A 15241-nucleotide genomic window follows, 5' to 3' on the forward strand; every position below is an offset into this window, starting at 1 on the left:
TGGGTGAAAGACACAAAATTCAAAATGCGTGTTCTGTCGGTATTTTATGATAAAATCGGACTCTTACTTTCTGTCAATGAGAGGATCAATGGTGAACCACCTGATGAACCACCTGAACAGCTAAGATGTCTGCCATGACTTCCGGTCGAAAACAACTGTTACTGAAGTGAAGAATGTTTATTTTGTTCACAGGTGATTTGAAGCGTTTCCTTTCATGTAATAATTTTGACTTAAAGTGCAATAATCTATGACCGTTGCCTATATATATAGCTATTTACAGTATTTGCATTATTTTAGTTTTTTATTGATAGTTAGCCTCATGCATGCCTGTACATCAGTATGAACTGGGACTCCCTCTCTCGCTCTCGAGAACAGCTCTCTCTTGTGGGCAAGTGGTTGAACTGTCCGTACTTTGCTGCAGTAAGCTGTGCAGTGCTTTCAACTCTCCCTCACATGATTATATCCAGCTTGGTTTCCCAGATAGCACTTTTTCTTTCAACAACACTTAAAACATTCACCAAGGACCAAAATACACGCTGTTGATATTTGCCTCTACAAAATCTAGGAAAAAACTAGGAAAGCACTGACACAAGTAGCAGTGTTATTGGTGTGTTCTGCTCAGTGCATAATGCTCAGAGCTGGTCGCTTCTTTGCGAACCCGCTCGCTCTTCTTACTGGCCTGCTGACAGATGAAGCCCAGAAGTTATGATTCAACAGTGGGTGTATAAAACGAGTTGTTGGTGGGCAGAAAAACACAAAAAGCAGTATGATCCGACTGCTCTGCGACCTCTGTGAAGCGCACAATGTTCTGCTGATAGTGATCGTGAGATGTGTTGACTGACCTCAGCGCAAACTTCATTTCTATGAGCTGTTATGGGACATCCTTTACAATGGCAGTATAAAGTACAGGGGCTCACAATATTACGGCCACAAAACGAACACCTGCTTGCGTCTAAGTGGATTAGTCTGAGAAAAGCACATGTTAAGACAAGACTTGCATGTCATGAGATGTATGTGGTCCTCGAAGTGTCTAATCTGGCCAGACTGCAGAGCAGCAGGCAAGTGCTAACAAGGGTAACTGCTGATTAAGGTCAGACTGCAGCACGGCAGACAGAGAGGAGGACTAATGCTGAGCATCACCCAAAGCACCATCTTTCAAATCTGCCACCAGGAATCTCATCACAGATTTAAAACACCACGGTTTATTTGGTCCTTCCTGTGCCCCTCTCGCGACCGACACACCGTGAAAGTTCTGTCATGGAAGGCAGCAGACAAGCACAGACATAGACACTGCATATGTGCAGTAAAAGATGTGGAGCTGCACCTCACATCCTCCGCCTCTCCTCTTTCTGGACCAGGTTCAGCTGATTGGGCTGTCTGTATCTGCAGCCAATCATGTGACACTGAAGTCTGAGTAGGTCTGAGATCGAACATGTGGGACTTCCTTCTGTTCCAAACAGGAGGGGGAGAGGACGGCCAAACTCAGACACCCAGCTGAGCAATCAGACTGAAATATTCAGGTTTTTTTGAGGGTCACCTTCAGACTGACACGAGGTTTCCATACTTAATGGAATATCTAGACTTTTTCTCTCAGAGGAAAAAAAAAAAAAACTTAATTTGAGCCTTGGATTTGATCAACACCTCTTATGTGTACTTCAGAGGAAGCTGAGATGACAATTTCACATACTGAAAGCTTCTGCAGTTAGTTTTTTCCTTCTTTTTAAAGTGAAGAAGAGCCAAAGAAGTGAAAACATGGTGAGTCTGTCATGTCCATGTTGTATTTGCATATCACAGTCAGGAGACAATAGTGAATAGTCAAAACTATTGTCTTTGTGAATACTTAGTATTAGATTTAATATTTAGCTAGTTTTTTTGTCCTCTCATATAATAAAATATTGTTGGGAAACTTTGATGCCCATTTGCCACTGTTTTCCGTTCTCTAAACATTAGCAGAATTAGTTTGCATCGACAGAAAAATCTAATGAAGAATTAACAGGATCTTTTGACTGACAGCTTTTCCCATTAACCCCCCAGGAGACTGAGTGCCAACGGTGGACAGACAAACAACCTGAAGAGGACAGTGACACTGAGGAGATCCTGTGGGGAATACATGTAAACAACTCTTTGATTGTCCTTGGAGCGCAATGAACAATATTCTAGTTAGGATCCAGGTCCAATTAAAATGAAACATAATTCACGTCAGAAATGGCTGAGTGTGAGGCTTTGACCATAACATATACAACGAGCAGTTACAGGATGGATATTGCTCCCACTGGTTTGTATATTATTGAGCAAACTTTGATTATAAATTCAATAAAGTTCAGGGCAATAAGACAAACTGTTGGAGATATTATATACACTGCCAGTCAAAAGTTTGGACACACCTTCTCATTCAAATGAATCGAAAAGCGCGTCCAAACTTTTGACTAGTAGTGCATGTATTAAACGAGGCTTCTTGTGAATTACAAGCGTCTCTTCAGAAGTCTGAGAGTGGTTCGAGTCTTCAGTCCCCCCCGTGGTGCTGAGCTGTAAATGTGCTGGCGTGTCTCTGCAGGAGAGCTGCCCCACTGACCTCTATCAGCACCCCCAGCTGGAGGCAGACATTCAGGCGATCAGGACTTTGTATTCCAGTTCTGCAGTCTCAGTCAGGTGAACCTCTGATCCCTTTTCGTCAACCGGTGCCTGAAAATGAAGGGGTCCCTGCTGCCTTTCTGCTATTGATACATTCTCTCATTTTTGCCTTCTCTCAGTGAGTACGGGTCGATTGACGATGTGGATGTTGACCTGAACATCAATCCCAACTTTATGGATGTAAGTCAAATCTACAGCCCTGTTTCTACAGTCACAGTCGGGTAATGGACCCATATTGGAGCATCAATCAGAATGTCTTCACACTTCCTTTTCCCAGTGTTCTCATGGAATAAATGCAAACATACTAATCATATGTGTTGTCAGACAAACTCAATTTATCCAGACACAGCAAACTGTACAAAACTGACTCGAGGTATCCAGAGGTTATGACATTTAATACATTTTAATATCCCCGATGTATATGATGCATAGTGTTATCGGTTTCTGTTCTGTTCTGATCTTTCAGATATTTCATATTTTCACTTGAGAAATATCACATTTTCAGAAGAAAAACAAACTTATTTGTTAAGTGACAAAAGCCCAAATCTCTCAACGGTAAACATCCGGACTCAAGTGTACACATATTTACTATATTGACACATTTGCGAGCCTGTCTAATATGGTGACATTTTCTGCGTGTTCCTACAGGAGGACGTGGCTAAAGCCTGGAAGATAAATCCATCCGAGCCCGTCGTCATCCGTCTACACTTTTCTCACTCTCAGTATCTGGATGGACCCGGTGAGTGTCATTGGCACTGATACAAAGTCAGCGTTGTGCAAATGTGTGACGACTAATTAAATGATGTTTCCCGTTGCAGCACCTTCAGTTGAAGTCTTTCAGCCATCCAACAAAGACAATTCCAGTTTTGGGAAACAACTTCAGAAGTGAGCGTTTACATCATAATCCTCATGGCACTGATGTGTGTGCGTGTTTTTTTTTTTTCATTGTCCACCTGATTACATAAAGAGCCCCTCTAACTTTCTGTTTCCCAGTATTCTCACGCTCTTCATATCTCGGGAGTGGAGACACCTGACAAACGAGAGGGTTGTAATTCAGCAGAAGAACAGAAACAGCTGGTTCAGGCCGAGTGGAACCATCAAGAAAGTTCGTGCCAGATTCAGAATCTGGTTGCCACTCTCAAAGTATGTGATGGTGTCGACGACCATGATGTTGAGGATAATGTTTATTTCTGCTGTTCCCGAGCATCTCTTCACTTCTTCACTATGAGCAGGTCCAACGAACTCCAGGAACAGACAATGAGAGGGAGGATCATTTTGCCAGCAATGAAATTGAGCCGCTTTTCACATCACACAACCTCCTACACCTTGAAGAATTCCCCGGGGGAGCTGTTCACCTATACGCCCGGTGGAAAGGTGAAGACTCCCCACTGAGCTGGAGATATTGAATTAAAAATAAAATTTCTCAGAGATTCGCTCAAATGTCCGACCATCCAATTGTTCTGCTGTGACTGTGGCTATTTCAGATTCCACTCTTGGAGTTTTTATAATACAAGTGTGTATGTCTTCTTCTGCAGAGGGTGGTGATATCAACCATCAAATCATCAGCACAGATTAACACTAAACAACGGATAGAGCTGCTTTTCGCTCCCCAGGCCATCAGGCACTATAAGAATACCCCAACTCTGCAGCATGGCTTCTTACTTCAGGTAAAGCCTTAAAGATACTGCTGAGGTTGTGCAGGGGTGGTGTGCCGATCTGCATTACGCTGAGAGGCGCTTCTAATGTTTTTCATTTGAATATAAGAGAACTAAATAGTTAGTTTAATTCAGACCTTTTGCAAGGTTTGAATGAAAACTAGCCATCACGATTGTAGTATTTACAGCAGAATATATGGTAGGGCTGTCGTATTGCATCGCATTCAATTTTACAGGAGCATCTAATAATATAATTCAGAGATTAGATCACATAGACTGAGACAGTGATTTCTAATTGTGTTTGCTTTAAATTAATAATAATAATTTATCACTTTCGTTTTTTTTTTTTTTCATTTGAAGGAGATCTTAAAATACAAACAAAAATGTGCATTCGTGTTCATTTGTAATGGAATTTACAGAGTTGCGTAGGCGTATTTGCTGAGTCGCAGGCTCTTGTAATGCCTCATGTGGTTTGTTATGACCTTTGACATCAGGCTGTTTAGTTGCAGAGATTGTAGTGTCGTAACAGAAGAAACTACCTGTGGTCTCTGAGCAGTTCAGTACAAATAGGCTGTTTGGGGCGGAAGTGGTTAAGATGATGATGTTGCTTATGTGTGAACGCCAGAATATATGCACAGAACAGTGGTGTTTTAAGAGATCAGCTTTTCATTCTCGCACACAGATAATGAGGTATGCTGAGCAGCGGATGCCCACCCTGAATGAATACTGTGTGGTCTGTGATGAGCGTCATGTGTTTCAGAGCAGCCCCATGTTAAAGGTACAACACTGTTGCGAAGAAATTAACTGGATGTTTAGCAGCAGATCTGTTGAATGGGAAATGAAAATGCAGGTGTCCGTCAGTACACAGTCACTGGTTTCTTTTGTGTATTTGAAGCCTGCAGTTTGCACGAGGGAACTATGCGTGTTCTCCTTTCATACGCTGGGGGTCATGTCCGGAGCCACGGAGGAGGTTGCAACCGGAGCAGAGGTTGGTGACAAACATGTGCACACTCGAAGTATGAGTGCCCATACTTAAGATTTTTCCAATCATATCTGTTCTTGCAGGTGATTGATCTGTTGGTTGCTATGTGCAGAGCTGCTCTTCAGTCGTCACGCAAGAGTATCATATTTGAGCCGTACCCTTCTGTTGTTGATCCACACAACCCCAAAGCCCTGGCCTTCAGTCCTAAGGTATGAGCTGCACCAATCTTATTCAAAATAGACTAATTAGTCTGCCTGTTTTGAAATTCTGAAACATTTGTGCTATTTTTTTGGCAGAGGAAAAGCTATGAAAGGCTGGAAAAAGCCCTAGACAGCATCTTGTTAATAAGGAGGATGGCTCAGGTGACTCGTCTAACAATAAAAATCAGAACTTGTGAAACAATTTTCACAATTTAAATCTTATCCTCCTTTTGGAAGAATGAGAGTTGTTGAGTGTTTTACAAACATCAGCTCATTTCCAGGGTCCACATTCTGAAATAAAGAAGCAGATGGACAAGATAGATCCTCTGGCTTATCCCCTACTGCAGTGGTGAGTGACACGATAAACTAAAATGGCCCTCTTTTATTTTCTTCAAAGTAACGTGATCATGTTTCTTAGATTCACATCCAGGTGTGTGTTTGTATGTTTGACAACAGGATTTTAGCAAGCAACAGATCACACATTGTCAAGCTTCCACTGAACAGGGTACGACAGAGCAGTTTAGACCGTTAGTCTGATGTTTGAACACAGTAGCTGGCAGTTTTACAGCAGTAGTCTATCATTAACGGCCACATATTAAAACATATGCTGTGGTTTATACTGTGTGTAAGTTTTGTCCCGTTGTTCCTCTCGCTGTTATTTTCTAATCCATCGCTGCACAACAGCACCTGAAGTTCATGCGCACACCACATCAGTTCCTGCTGATCAGCAGCCCTCCATCTAAAGAGGCTCGCTTTCAAACTGCCAGAAGGCTTTATGGCAGCACCTTTGCATTCCAGTGAGTTAAATCCCTGGCTCTAATATAAAACCTTCATACCAACACTAATTTTGAAGCCCTGCTTCATATGCTCACCTCTTATTATCTTGTGCTTTCAGCGGTTCCCACATTGAAAACTGGCACTCCATTTTAAGAAGGGGACTGGTTAATGCTTCAAACACAAAATTACAGGTGAATCATGGAAATATCAAGGTCCAGTTGAGATTTCATCCTTACAGACGTTTTGTATATGAATATTTGAGACTTACTAATAGCTAAAATCTGACTCTTTTTTTTTTTCTTATTCATTTATTTCAGCTTCATGGAGCTCTATATGGGAAAGGTATCTATTTGAGTCCTGTCTCAAGCATATCTTTTGGATATTCTGGTAAGAATTCACACTAATTAATTAATATGTTCCCAAACAGTACATACATGCAGCTATATGTTCCTAAACATATCCTTTACGTCTGTTCAGAGATGGGTAGAGGTCGACACCAAATACCCACAAAAGAAGTACTTCTAAATAAATACAACCGAATAAACAAAGTCAAAAAGGTATATTTTTGCCTCCGTTTGTTTAGATGCTTCTTGTAGGAAAAAAAAAAAAAAGTCTTGTTTTTTTGGGAATCTTATCTTGTATTTTTGTCTTGGTTCAGGAAGAGCCTGAGCAAGCGAGGTTTCTACAGAGCAGTAATCTAAGCTGCATCGCACTCTGTGAGGGTAAATATGAGATAACACAGTGTAACAAAGAGCCCCGATTTGATCATATATTGTGCAATATTATTTTATAAACAGTGCCTGTTTGCGTTACCAGTCGTAACCTCAAGTGACCTTCAAAAACATGGGAACATCTGGGTGTGTCCTATATCCGACCATGTGTGCACGCGTTTTCTTTTTGTGTGAGTAACATAAAAGCTGCAGAGAAGTGAATGTCCCCGCATCATAGAACAATCAGAAATTTCTCAGATTTTGAAAAACTGTCCTCCTTTGTTTTTGTCAGGTATGAAAACGGTGAGGTTGGAGATGTTCACATCAACACTCAGGAGGCCAAGATCCACAGGGAAATTTCACAAGTTATTGCTTCAAAGCGGTGTTAAAAAAAAAGAAAGAAGAAGAAGAATGGAAAAACTTCATGATTTGAATATAGATTTAACATAAAAACATGTAACATAGATCTTCGTTTGTGGCTAAAATGATTTTGGATGAACAACGAGCTGCCTGATATTACACTGAGCAGTTTTTGTTGAGCAAAAACCCAAATTCAAAGGAAGGAAAATACTTTAAAGAAATGGATGAGCAACATCTTCTTGCTTTCATCATCTGTAATTGTATGAGATGTGAGAAACTGGTTTGTAGAGTCACATACCTGTAAAACCATTGCGGCCTTATATCTTAATTTACAGTCTGATGTAATTTAAATCTGTGCTTTCCGCCAGTGTCATACATTTGTGCTTGAAGCTGTTATTTTGTACATTTTAGTAACCAGACCTTTTTGAAACAGAGGTTTGCAGTGTTAGCTTATTTTGTCTAATTCTTACTTGTTAATGTAGAAGTCAAAGTTCCAATTTGCTTCCTAATATTTGTGTAATACATGTGTTGCACCACGAGATGGAAGTGTAACCAATAATCCCTCTGTGAGTCTATTCATTACTGACAAGGAGCCAATAAATCCCTGATTAAGTTATGGCTGTCATAATCAAAAAACTGTAAAGACTGTTCAGACTGTATATTCGAAACTTCACATTCTGTGTCACATTCTTCTTTCAGTAACAAACGACAACAACGCTAAACTACAACACACAATAGATGGCTCACCAAATTCACACACAAAAGTAAGCAATTTCAAATAAAAAGTACAGAGAAAAATAGCGAACCTAAATAGTGAACCAAAAACCCAAAGTTTTGTCATAATGGGAATAGATTCAATGATAAACAGTTAATCAGTATTTATAATTTAGATAAATCGCCAGGGAACCAGCTGCAGTTTGCTCTGAATGACACTGACAGGATTAAGAATTTCATCTATGTGTTCACTGTTTGAGTGAGCAAACAAAAAGGAGTGCACACCATCCTCTGAGGCAGAAATGCACCATTATAACAGCATACTGCTTCCATATGAGCCCCACCGCTGCTTCCTCGCTTCCTTCTGCGGTTCAGCCCCTTCACACGGAGCAGCTATGAGAACATCGCTGGATAGAAATCTTTTTTATTTTGCCCTAACCCTTTAGTTTGGCATTTTAAAAAGTAGTTGTCTTCATAAATGCCAGTGATTAAAAATGAGTGCGAGTGTTTTCTGGGTCAGCTTGGCAGGTGATGTACTGAGGGGAGGAGAAACGTGAAGATGCTGTAATCGCCCAGAGGAAGATAATTCTGGAGGACCATATGGCTCTCTAATCATAGTGCAGAGGGCAGGTTGTCACAAAACAAATCTTAAATATGTCACAACAGTTTTAGCCCATTGAGACCGAAGAGCCTGGCAATATCTACAAAACTGTTCACTGTGAAGACCAACAAAATGGGACAGTCAAGATCAATTTGCTTGAAACAAAATAATTATTTCACTTCACGCCTTGTTAAATCTAATGAACTCATCTTTATTCATCCATACAATTCAAGCAACCGCGTGGACAAATAAGATCTCAGAGCTCCTAAGGGCTTAACAAAAGCTTCATAGAAAACTAGAATATGACAGATATAATTAAATGTTGTATGTGCCTTTAAGAGCACTTTGTCCCACTGTACATGTCTCTCTCTGAGCCTCATATGTGTTTGTTGGCATCAGCTGTCCTCAGTGCTGAATAGAGCAAGGACATCTTTTCCTTCACATCAATGGGATTAGAGGAAGAAATGCCCTCTTTACTCGGCCGGCTGTCATCTCAGTGTTCTGAAGGCAAAATGGACCTGCAGTGTGGACAGAAGACAGAGAGAAGATCAAGATAATGCAATTAAAATAATAATAATAACAACAACCCAAGGTGGCTGGATCAGGAACAACGCACTGCACTGTTTGTTTTTGTTGTTTTCCAGGTAACGACTGAACCCAGAGGTCAGATGAGTTCAAGTGCTGCACAGTAATGGAAGCACAGTCCGCTTCATTCAACTCTTCCGTCCCATCTTCATCGCTCTCTGTGAAACTTGACCAGAGCAACTTCAGGAGAGTGAGCCGCACCGAGGACAGCAGCCCATATCCCATCCCGGGCCTGGGAGCAGACGTCCTGCACATGAGAGTGAGAGAAGGGAGCAAGATCCGCAATTTACTGCGGTTTGTAACAGCTCGCATGGATGAAGAGGGAAGAGACGTGAACAGGACAGCACTGAGACAAGTAGTCTTCACCGGCTCAGGACGGGGAGTTACCAAGACCATCACCTGCGTGGAGATCCTGAAACGTAAGGTTGGGGGGCTGCACCAATTGTCTAAACTCTACTACAAGACAGTGAAAGAGGTTTGGGACAGCACACAGCAGGGGGGACCAACAGGTACAGCCATGCAGAGGACAGTCCCTGCCATCTGTATCCTGCTCTCTAAAGACCCCCTGGATCCCCAGGAGCCTGGATACCAACCTCCACAATTCCCCAGCATTCCCACAGAGGACACAGAGCGACGTGGAGCTCTGCTCAGCCCGGCTCGCAGTCCTTCTTCACAGCACGCAGCCAAGAGACTCTGTCTGGATGACTGGAGTGTATGTTCCCCCTGACTGTCTCACTGAAAATAGTGAAGTGCTAGAAAAATAACATTAATCCTCCTCACTAGGTTATTTTGTTATGTTTTTTTTTTTCTTTTATCACAGCTGAGGCTATCTTAAAATGGGAAATATTTCTGAAATTTAAGTTGTATATTCAAATGTTCATGTAAGTGACAGTAAGTTAAGTTAATGGTAAAAAAAAAACAAAAACAAAACAAAACAAGAGGTTCTCTCGATTTGAAATCCACAACATTAGATCTGGATGGAGCTTCACTGAGAATTTAAAAAGACGTGACAATTTATAGCAATACATCTGCACGCTGAAATTGAAATCTGTCTTTTATGACACATTTTTTTATGAAAACTAATGTGTGATTAGATTACTATTAGCAGCAAGGTGAATGGTAATATTTGTAAATATGGATTAGCAATATTTGATCTTATGCTGATACAAAATGTTGTGGTTGTTTATCCATCCATCCATCCATCCATCTTCCACCGCTTTTCAGTTTCCAGGTTGCGGAGCTGCTGGAGCCAATTCCAGCCAACATTCAGGGAGAGGGGCGGGATACACTCTGGACAGGTCATGGTTGTTTATAATCAATATAAATATACATTTCAAGGTTTAAATCAATAGTTTTTTTATGTTTTCTACTTTTGAGGAAAATCATCTGCATTGTAATGGATCAATGGAAATAGGAAACTGATTTATTCAGCTTATATTTAAGACTGTGTTGGAAAGTTTTGCAAATTAAATATCAAACCCTTAAACCATCTGTTACCTGAATGATACAAACAAACTATATAAAAGAAGCAGTTCAAACCTCCAAGTCTGTATTTTTACAGATACTGACCTATTTATCCATGCCCATTACCACCTGTATCCCATAACTGTCAGTGATTAATTTAATCAGCCGGTAACCTTTTTCTTCACTCTTAAATATTGTATAAAATTGTCATATTACTGCATTTACAAGATGTAGCTGGGAGTAAATTCCAAGAGACATCAAATGTGTTTTATACCATTTTGACATGGTTGTTGTTTTTTTGTGTCTCTGTGTGTGTGCTGTTGTTTGTTTGTTTGTTGATGTATTTGTGACCGTGTTGATCCATTTTCTAGAAAGGAAAATGTAACTCTAAATGAAAACAAATATACACTCAATTGCCAGTTTATTATGTTCAGTCATTTATTTGGCTAATAATCACACACTTCTCGATATAATGCAATGCAGTTCACCACATACTCCAACCAATGTCAGTGCCAGCTGACTCTAACCTTTATGAAGGCAAGATTTGCTGCAAGATTTGTGTATTTGACTGTATTACTTTCAACTAAGTGTGGCTATTGATCTACCAGCTGAGTGTAAAGTGTTGTACAAAGGTTTTAGGATTAAGATGTTTTGATTTTTTTTTTTTTTACATCACACTGTCTGGGAGGAGTCGGTTCATCCCAAAATTCATTCTGTAGCATGACAACCAGAAGCTCTTCACAGACTGGAGGAACAAGGAGGGCTGGAGCAGATGTTCTGGCCTTCCACGGAGTCCTGGCCGTGAAACATGCCGTCAGTCATGTTTTAAATGGACAGACAGAAAATACTAAGACATCTTACACCCATAAATATACCAAGTCCTCCAACATGCTTGGAATAACCTCCTAGGCAAGTACCTTTAAAACTGTGTAAAGTATACCTGAGATTTTTTTTTTTTTCTGTTAAAGGAAAAGGTTCTTCCACACCAAAAATGTGATTTTCTTTTGTTCGGTATCCTCTGAATAAAATTGGTTGTTTGAAAAAACCTATTCGTGCCTTTATTTTAATTTGTTGAATGTGCTGTCAGTAGCTCACTGTGTATGAAAAACTTTGTTTATCTGTTTTGTTTTTTTATTTATTAATTTCTAGGTCAACGTCAGAGCCAGCAGGTCAACGATGCAGGAAAAGACATCAATGAGCATGCGCAGCAGGGTTCGTTCTACGTGACCGGCGAAGCTAGTTAGCATTAGCCTCCTGCCATACCGGACCGGTACGTGTAGCTGGCAGCCCCGCATCATGTTCAGAGCCGCCGTCCGACTCTCTATCTCCGGCGTCCGGAGTGTAACTCGTACCCAGCCAGGGTGCCAAGGTATCCGATATGTCTTTCATCGCCTCTGAATGTTTTTACTTGATTTTTGGCATCATGTGAACCGGTCAGATTTGAAGCTCCGGCGGAAATCATGGCTGCCGGCGCGTAATAGTGAGATCAACCTTTAACTGTGAATTAAAACCCGCCGCCGCTAAATGGGGACGAGGACTGAGGTGTTCGGGCTGCTGCTGACAGAGCCTGTACCCACCACACCTGCCCGTGTGCTGTCTGAGCTTTCCCCGGGGGTCGGCTCCATGGTGTCCTTGTCGTGACCGGGTTTGAAGGCTTGATCTCGGGCCCTGTGGTTGTGCTGCCGATGCTAGCTGCTAACATGCTAACTAGTTCAGCTCACCGAATTGTCTAACAAATAGTTTTGGTTTGGACACAATTCGGTGTCGACAATAATAATTAGGAAACTCCACAACAGTTATGTGCTGTGCTGTTTTATCTGAGCTGCCTGTCACCAGCTTAAGCTATGAGAGAAATTAAATTAATGTCAAGTTTGGAAACTTACAATCAATATCCTTATGTCTGATTCTAAAATCATTTTAATCACCTCAGGACAAATAAGTAGAGATCCTTTTCGTGTGTAATGGACCTAGTAGATATTCATGTCAGGACACTGGCAAACATCCAGCTGGGTTACATTACTTGACAGCATTTGTCCTTTCTCCACTTGAGCCGGAGCAGATATCCTTGACTGTGCTCTCTGTACCCTCCTGCACCACCTGACACAGGAGATGCCACTGGCTTACTTTATCGCTGACAGATTGCTGACCTAAAAAATATTTTATTATTTCTTTTCCAGCTCTCTTGGCCTCAAGGTCTTACTCACATGGGAAGCAAGAGACAGATGAAGAGTTTGATGCCCGCTGGGTCACCTACTTCAACAAGCCAGACATTGACGCATGGGAGCTGAGAAAAGGTATGTTCGTGGAAAGATGGTGACACTGACGCTTAAGGGTTAGGCCGTAACAGATTAAACAATTGTTAAAACTGTAAGATAGATAATCTCCATCAGTTACTGCAGAATAAGGATGTTACTTTCAAAGGTGAATACAAGCATATTAACTTAAGTAAGTCAATGGTGTTAGTCACTGGCAGGCCAGCAGCTAGTGACGATGAACGCTTATGCAAATATTGAATCTGCATGATGGTTAAGGAGTGATTAGTTCAAATGATGAATAAAAACTTAAGATAAATATACTAACGAGATGCTGTATGGAAGTAAGATTGTTGTAAGGGAAACATGTAAATATAATGTAAAGTGAGATGTTTGATTAAACTATCATGCAAAATGTCTGTGTGTGAGAGTTGCGCCAAGGGCCAGGTGTATTATGGAAAGTTTTCAGTATCAGTGTTATCTCCTGCTCTGAGATCCATTTGAATCCGTTCACTTTGTCATTGCGTCAAGTGTTTTAATATAAATGTAATACAACAATAATATACATTATATTTTAGCACAGGGCTGTTGGTCTGAACCCCAGTTTAAAAAGAAAAATCACAATAGAAGCAACTCTTGGATTTGCAGGAAAGAAATGTGTATCAGAGGAAAGCATAAGGAAACAGGAGGTGGTTTTATGGTTGAATCTTCCTCTATAAACCAAGCAAAAACTTGTCATTGGGTCATATTTCCCGTCTTCCTTACCCTGTCTGTGGCCAATAGCCTCAAGCACTCTGACTATTAATGACAACAAATATCTTTTAAAAGCATATTTCAAATGTTTTTTTTCTTTTTTTTTTTTTTTTTTTTTACATTTGTTAAAAGTAGTAGTTACATAAATTTTGTAACTACGGGGTGACATTTTTTTCCACACAGATTAAAATAAATTTGTGTTACAGCAGGGTAAACATTTACAACTACGTGATTTACTATAACTGCTGCGAGTATTTTTAGCTCCAGGAAGGTGTGTGTGGTATCAGCCTAAATGAAACTAACCGGTCACTGTGTGTGTTCTCCAATCAACATGTACTACTTGCGTCTTTCAGGGATGAACACATTGATTGGCTATGATCTGGTACCTGAGCCAAAGATTCTTGAGGCAGTTCTGAGAGCCTGTCGGCGGTTAAATGACATGGCAAGCGCTATCCGGATTTTGGAAGCTGTGAAGGTGAGAGGAAAGCTACTGAGCTGAGTATTTATTCAGGGAGTATTGCAAACTAGCACTTTAGTACTTGGTGGTCACAAGTTAATGATTAACGGCTTTCACCATTGGTTATTTTTTCAGCACAAAGCTGGGCCTCATAAAGATATCTACCCGTACGTGATCCAAGAGCTGCGGCCAACATTAGATGAGCTTGGTATCTCAACACCTGAAGAGCTCGGCATTGACAAATTGTGAATGAGTAAGTATTAAAAATTTTTCGATAGCCCTGTGTTTTTTCATTTCTCTCATATTTGCCATAAGATGGTGGTCTAACAGAAACTTGTTTTGTTCTTTCAGGTGTCTGATATGGAGTTCACCCAGGAACACAGGATCCTTGTACCTAAATGTTTGCCTCATAATACATGTGATATTTAATTTGGCCTTTATTAGGTTTTTTTGCTTGTAAAATATTAATGAACTTAATAAAGGAAAATTTATCTTTATTAAGTGTCACAAGTATTTTTGGATATTTAAAATAGCTGAGTACATGTTGAAGCAATACACACTTGTTTTGCTGCTTTAATAGTGTGCAGGGCATCTATTTACAGTGCATGTCGCCTGAGAGTCATTACATTCTTGTGAGAATCAAATTTTGCCACCAGGGAGCAGCGTTTTCATGTGAATGTAAGAAATCATTTTACTGTATTCAATCCATATTACATCTGTTTTCATTTCAGGGAAAATTAACATGTTCATGAAATAAAGTTGTCCAAATACATAATGGTGTAATGTTATCATCTAAAAGTAAGATATATATGCAGCCTTCGAGGCAACATGGTCCTTTTGTTTACATAGTCCAAGCCTATGTTTCCATTAACAGAGGTGTTTTGTTTATATTTTATAACTTTCTTGATACAAAAGTTTGTCAGGTTTGCTTGAGGGAAGGCAAAATATCTCAAAATTGACCAGAATGTCAATAGAGCAGTATAATTGAAGGTAAAGCTATATGTATGTGTGAGTATATCTGACCTTTATTCCCTTTGAAAGGTTTGACTGACTTTGTAAATAAAATGGCCTCTTTTATCGAAGCTATTCGTTCCTGTTTT

The 15241-nt window shown here is 40.3% G+C and overlaps 3 protein-coding genes across 3 annotated transcripts; all 3 read left to right on the forward strand.

Moving 5' to 3' along the window:
* The first annotated feature begins 766 nt into the window (after positions 1 to 766).
* Positions 767 to 7375, forward strand: LOC115056207 (protein mono-ADP-ribosyltransferase PARP6-like). Its single transcript, XM_029522479.1, has 22 exons — positions 767 to 823; positions 2035 to 2110; positions 2532 to 2649; positions 2751 to 2811; positions 3280 to 3370; positions 3450 to 3516; positions 3625 to 3774; positions 3864 to 4005; positions 4167 to 4298; positions 4969 to 5064; positions 5182 to 5274; positions 5352 to 5477; positions 5565 to 5630; positions 5750 to 5817; positions 5925 to 5973; positions 6153 to 6265; positions 6364 to 6436; positions 6563 to 6632; positions 6723 to 6802; positions 6904 to 6967; positions 7062 to 7146; positions 7248 to 7375. The coding sequence occupies exons 1-22, from the start codon at positions 767 to 769 to the stop codon at positions 7342 to 7344; spliced, it is 1974 nt and encodes a 657-aa protein (XP_029378339.1). The 3' UTR covers positions 7345 to 7375.
* Positions 7376 to 9321: 1946 nt separating this feature from the next.
* On the forward strand, positions 9322 to 9942 carry LOC115056208 (ribonuclease P protein subunit p25-like protein). The gene has a single exon (XM_029522480.1). It carries the CDS (start codon positions 9322 to 9324, stop codon positions 9940 to 9942), a length of 621 nt encoding a protein of 206 aa, XP_029378340.1.
* A 1971-nt stretch (positions 9943 to 11913) lies between these two features.
* On the forward strand, positions 11914 to 15200 carry cox5aa (cytochrome c oxidase subunit 5Aa). The gene is made up of 5 exons (XM_029523174.1): positions 11914 to 12048; positions 12857 to 12973; positions 14038 to 14159; positions 14277 to 14394; positions 14493 to 15200. Exons 1-4 carry the CDS (start codon positions 11976 to 11978, stop codon positions 14388 to 14390), a joined length of 426 nt encoding a protein of 141 aa, XP_029379034.1. The 5' UTR covers positions 11914 to 11975; the 3' UTR covers positions 14391 to 14394; positions 14493 to 15200.
* Positions 15201 to 15241: the final 41 nt, after the last annotated feature.

The sequence above is a fragment of the Echeneis naucrates genome, chromosome 16 (assembly GCF_900963305.1).
Source record: "Echeneis naucrates chromosome 16, fEcheNa1.1, whole genome shotgun sequence".
Classification (NCBI taxonomy): domain Eukaryota; kingdom Metazoa; phylum Chordata; class Actinopteri; order Carangiformes; family Echeneidae; genus Echeneis; species Echeneis naucrates.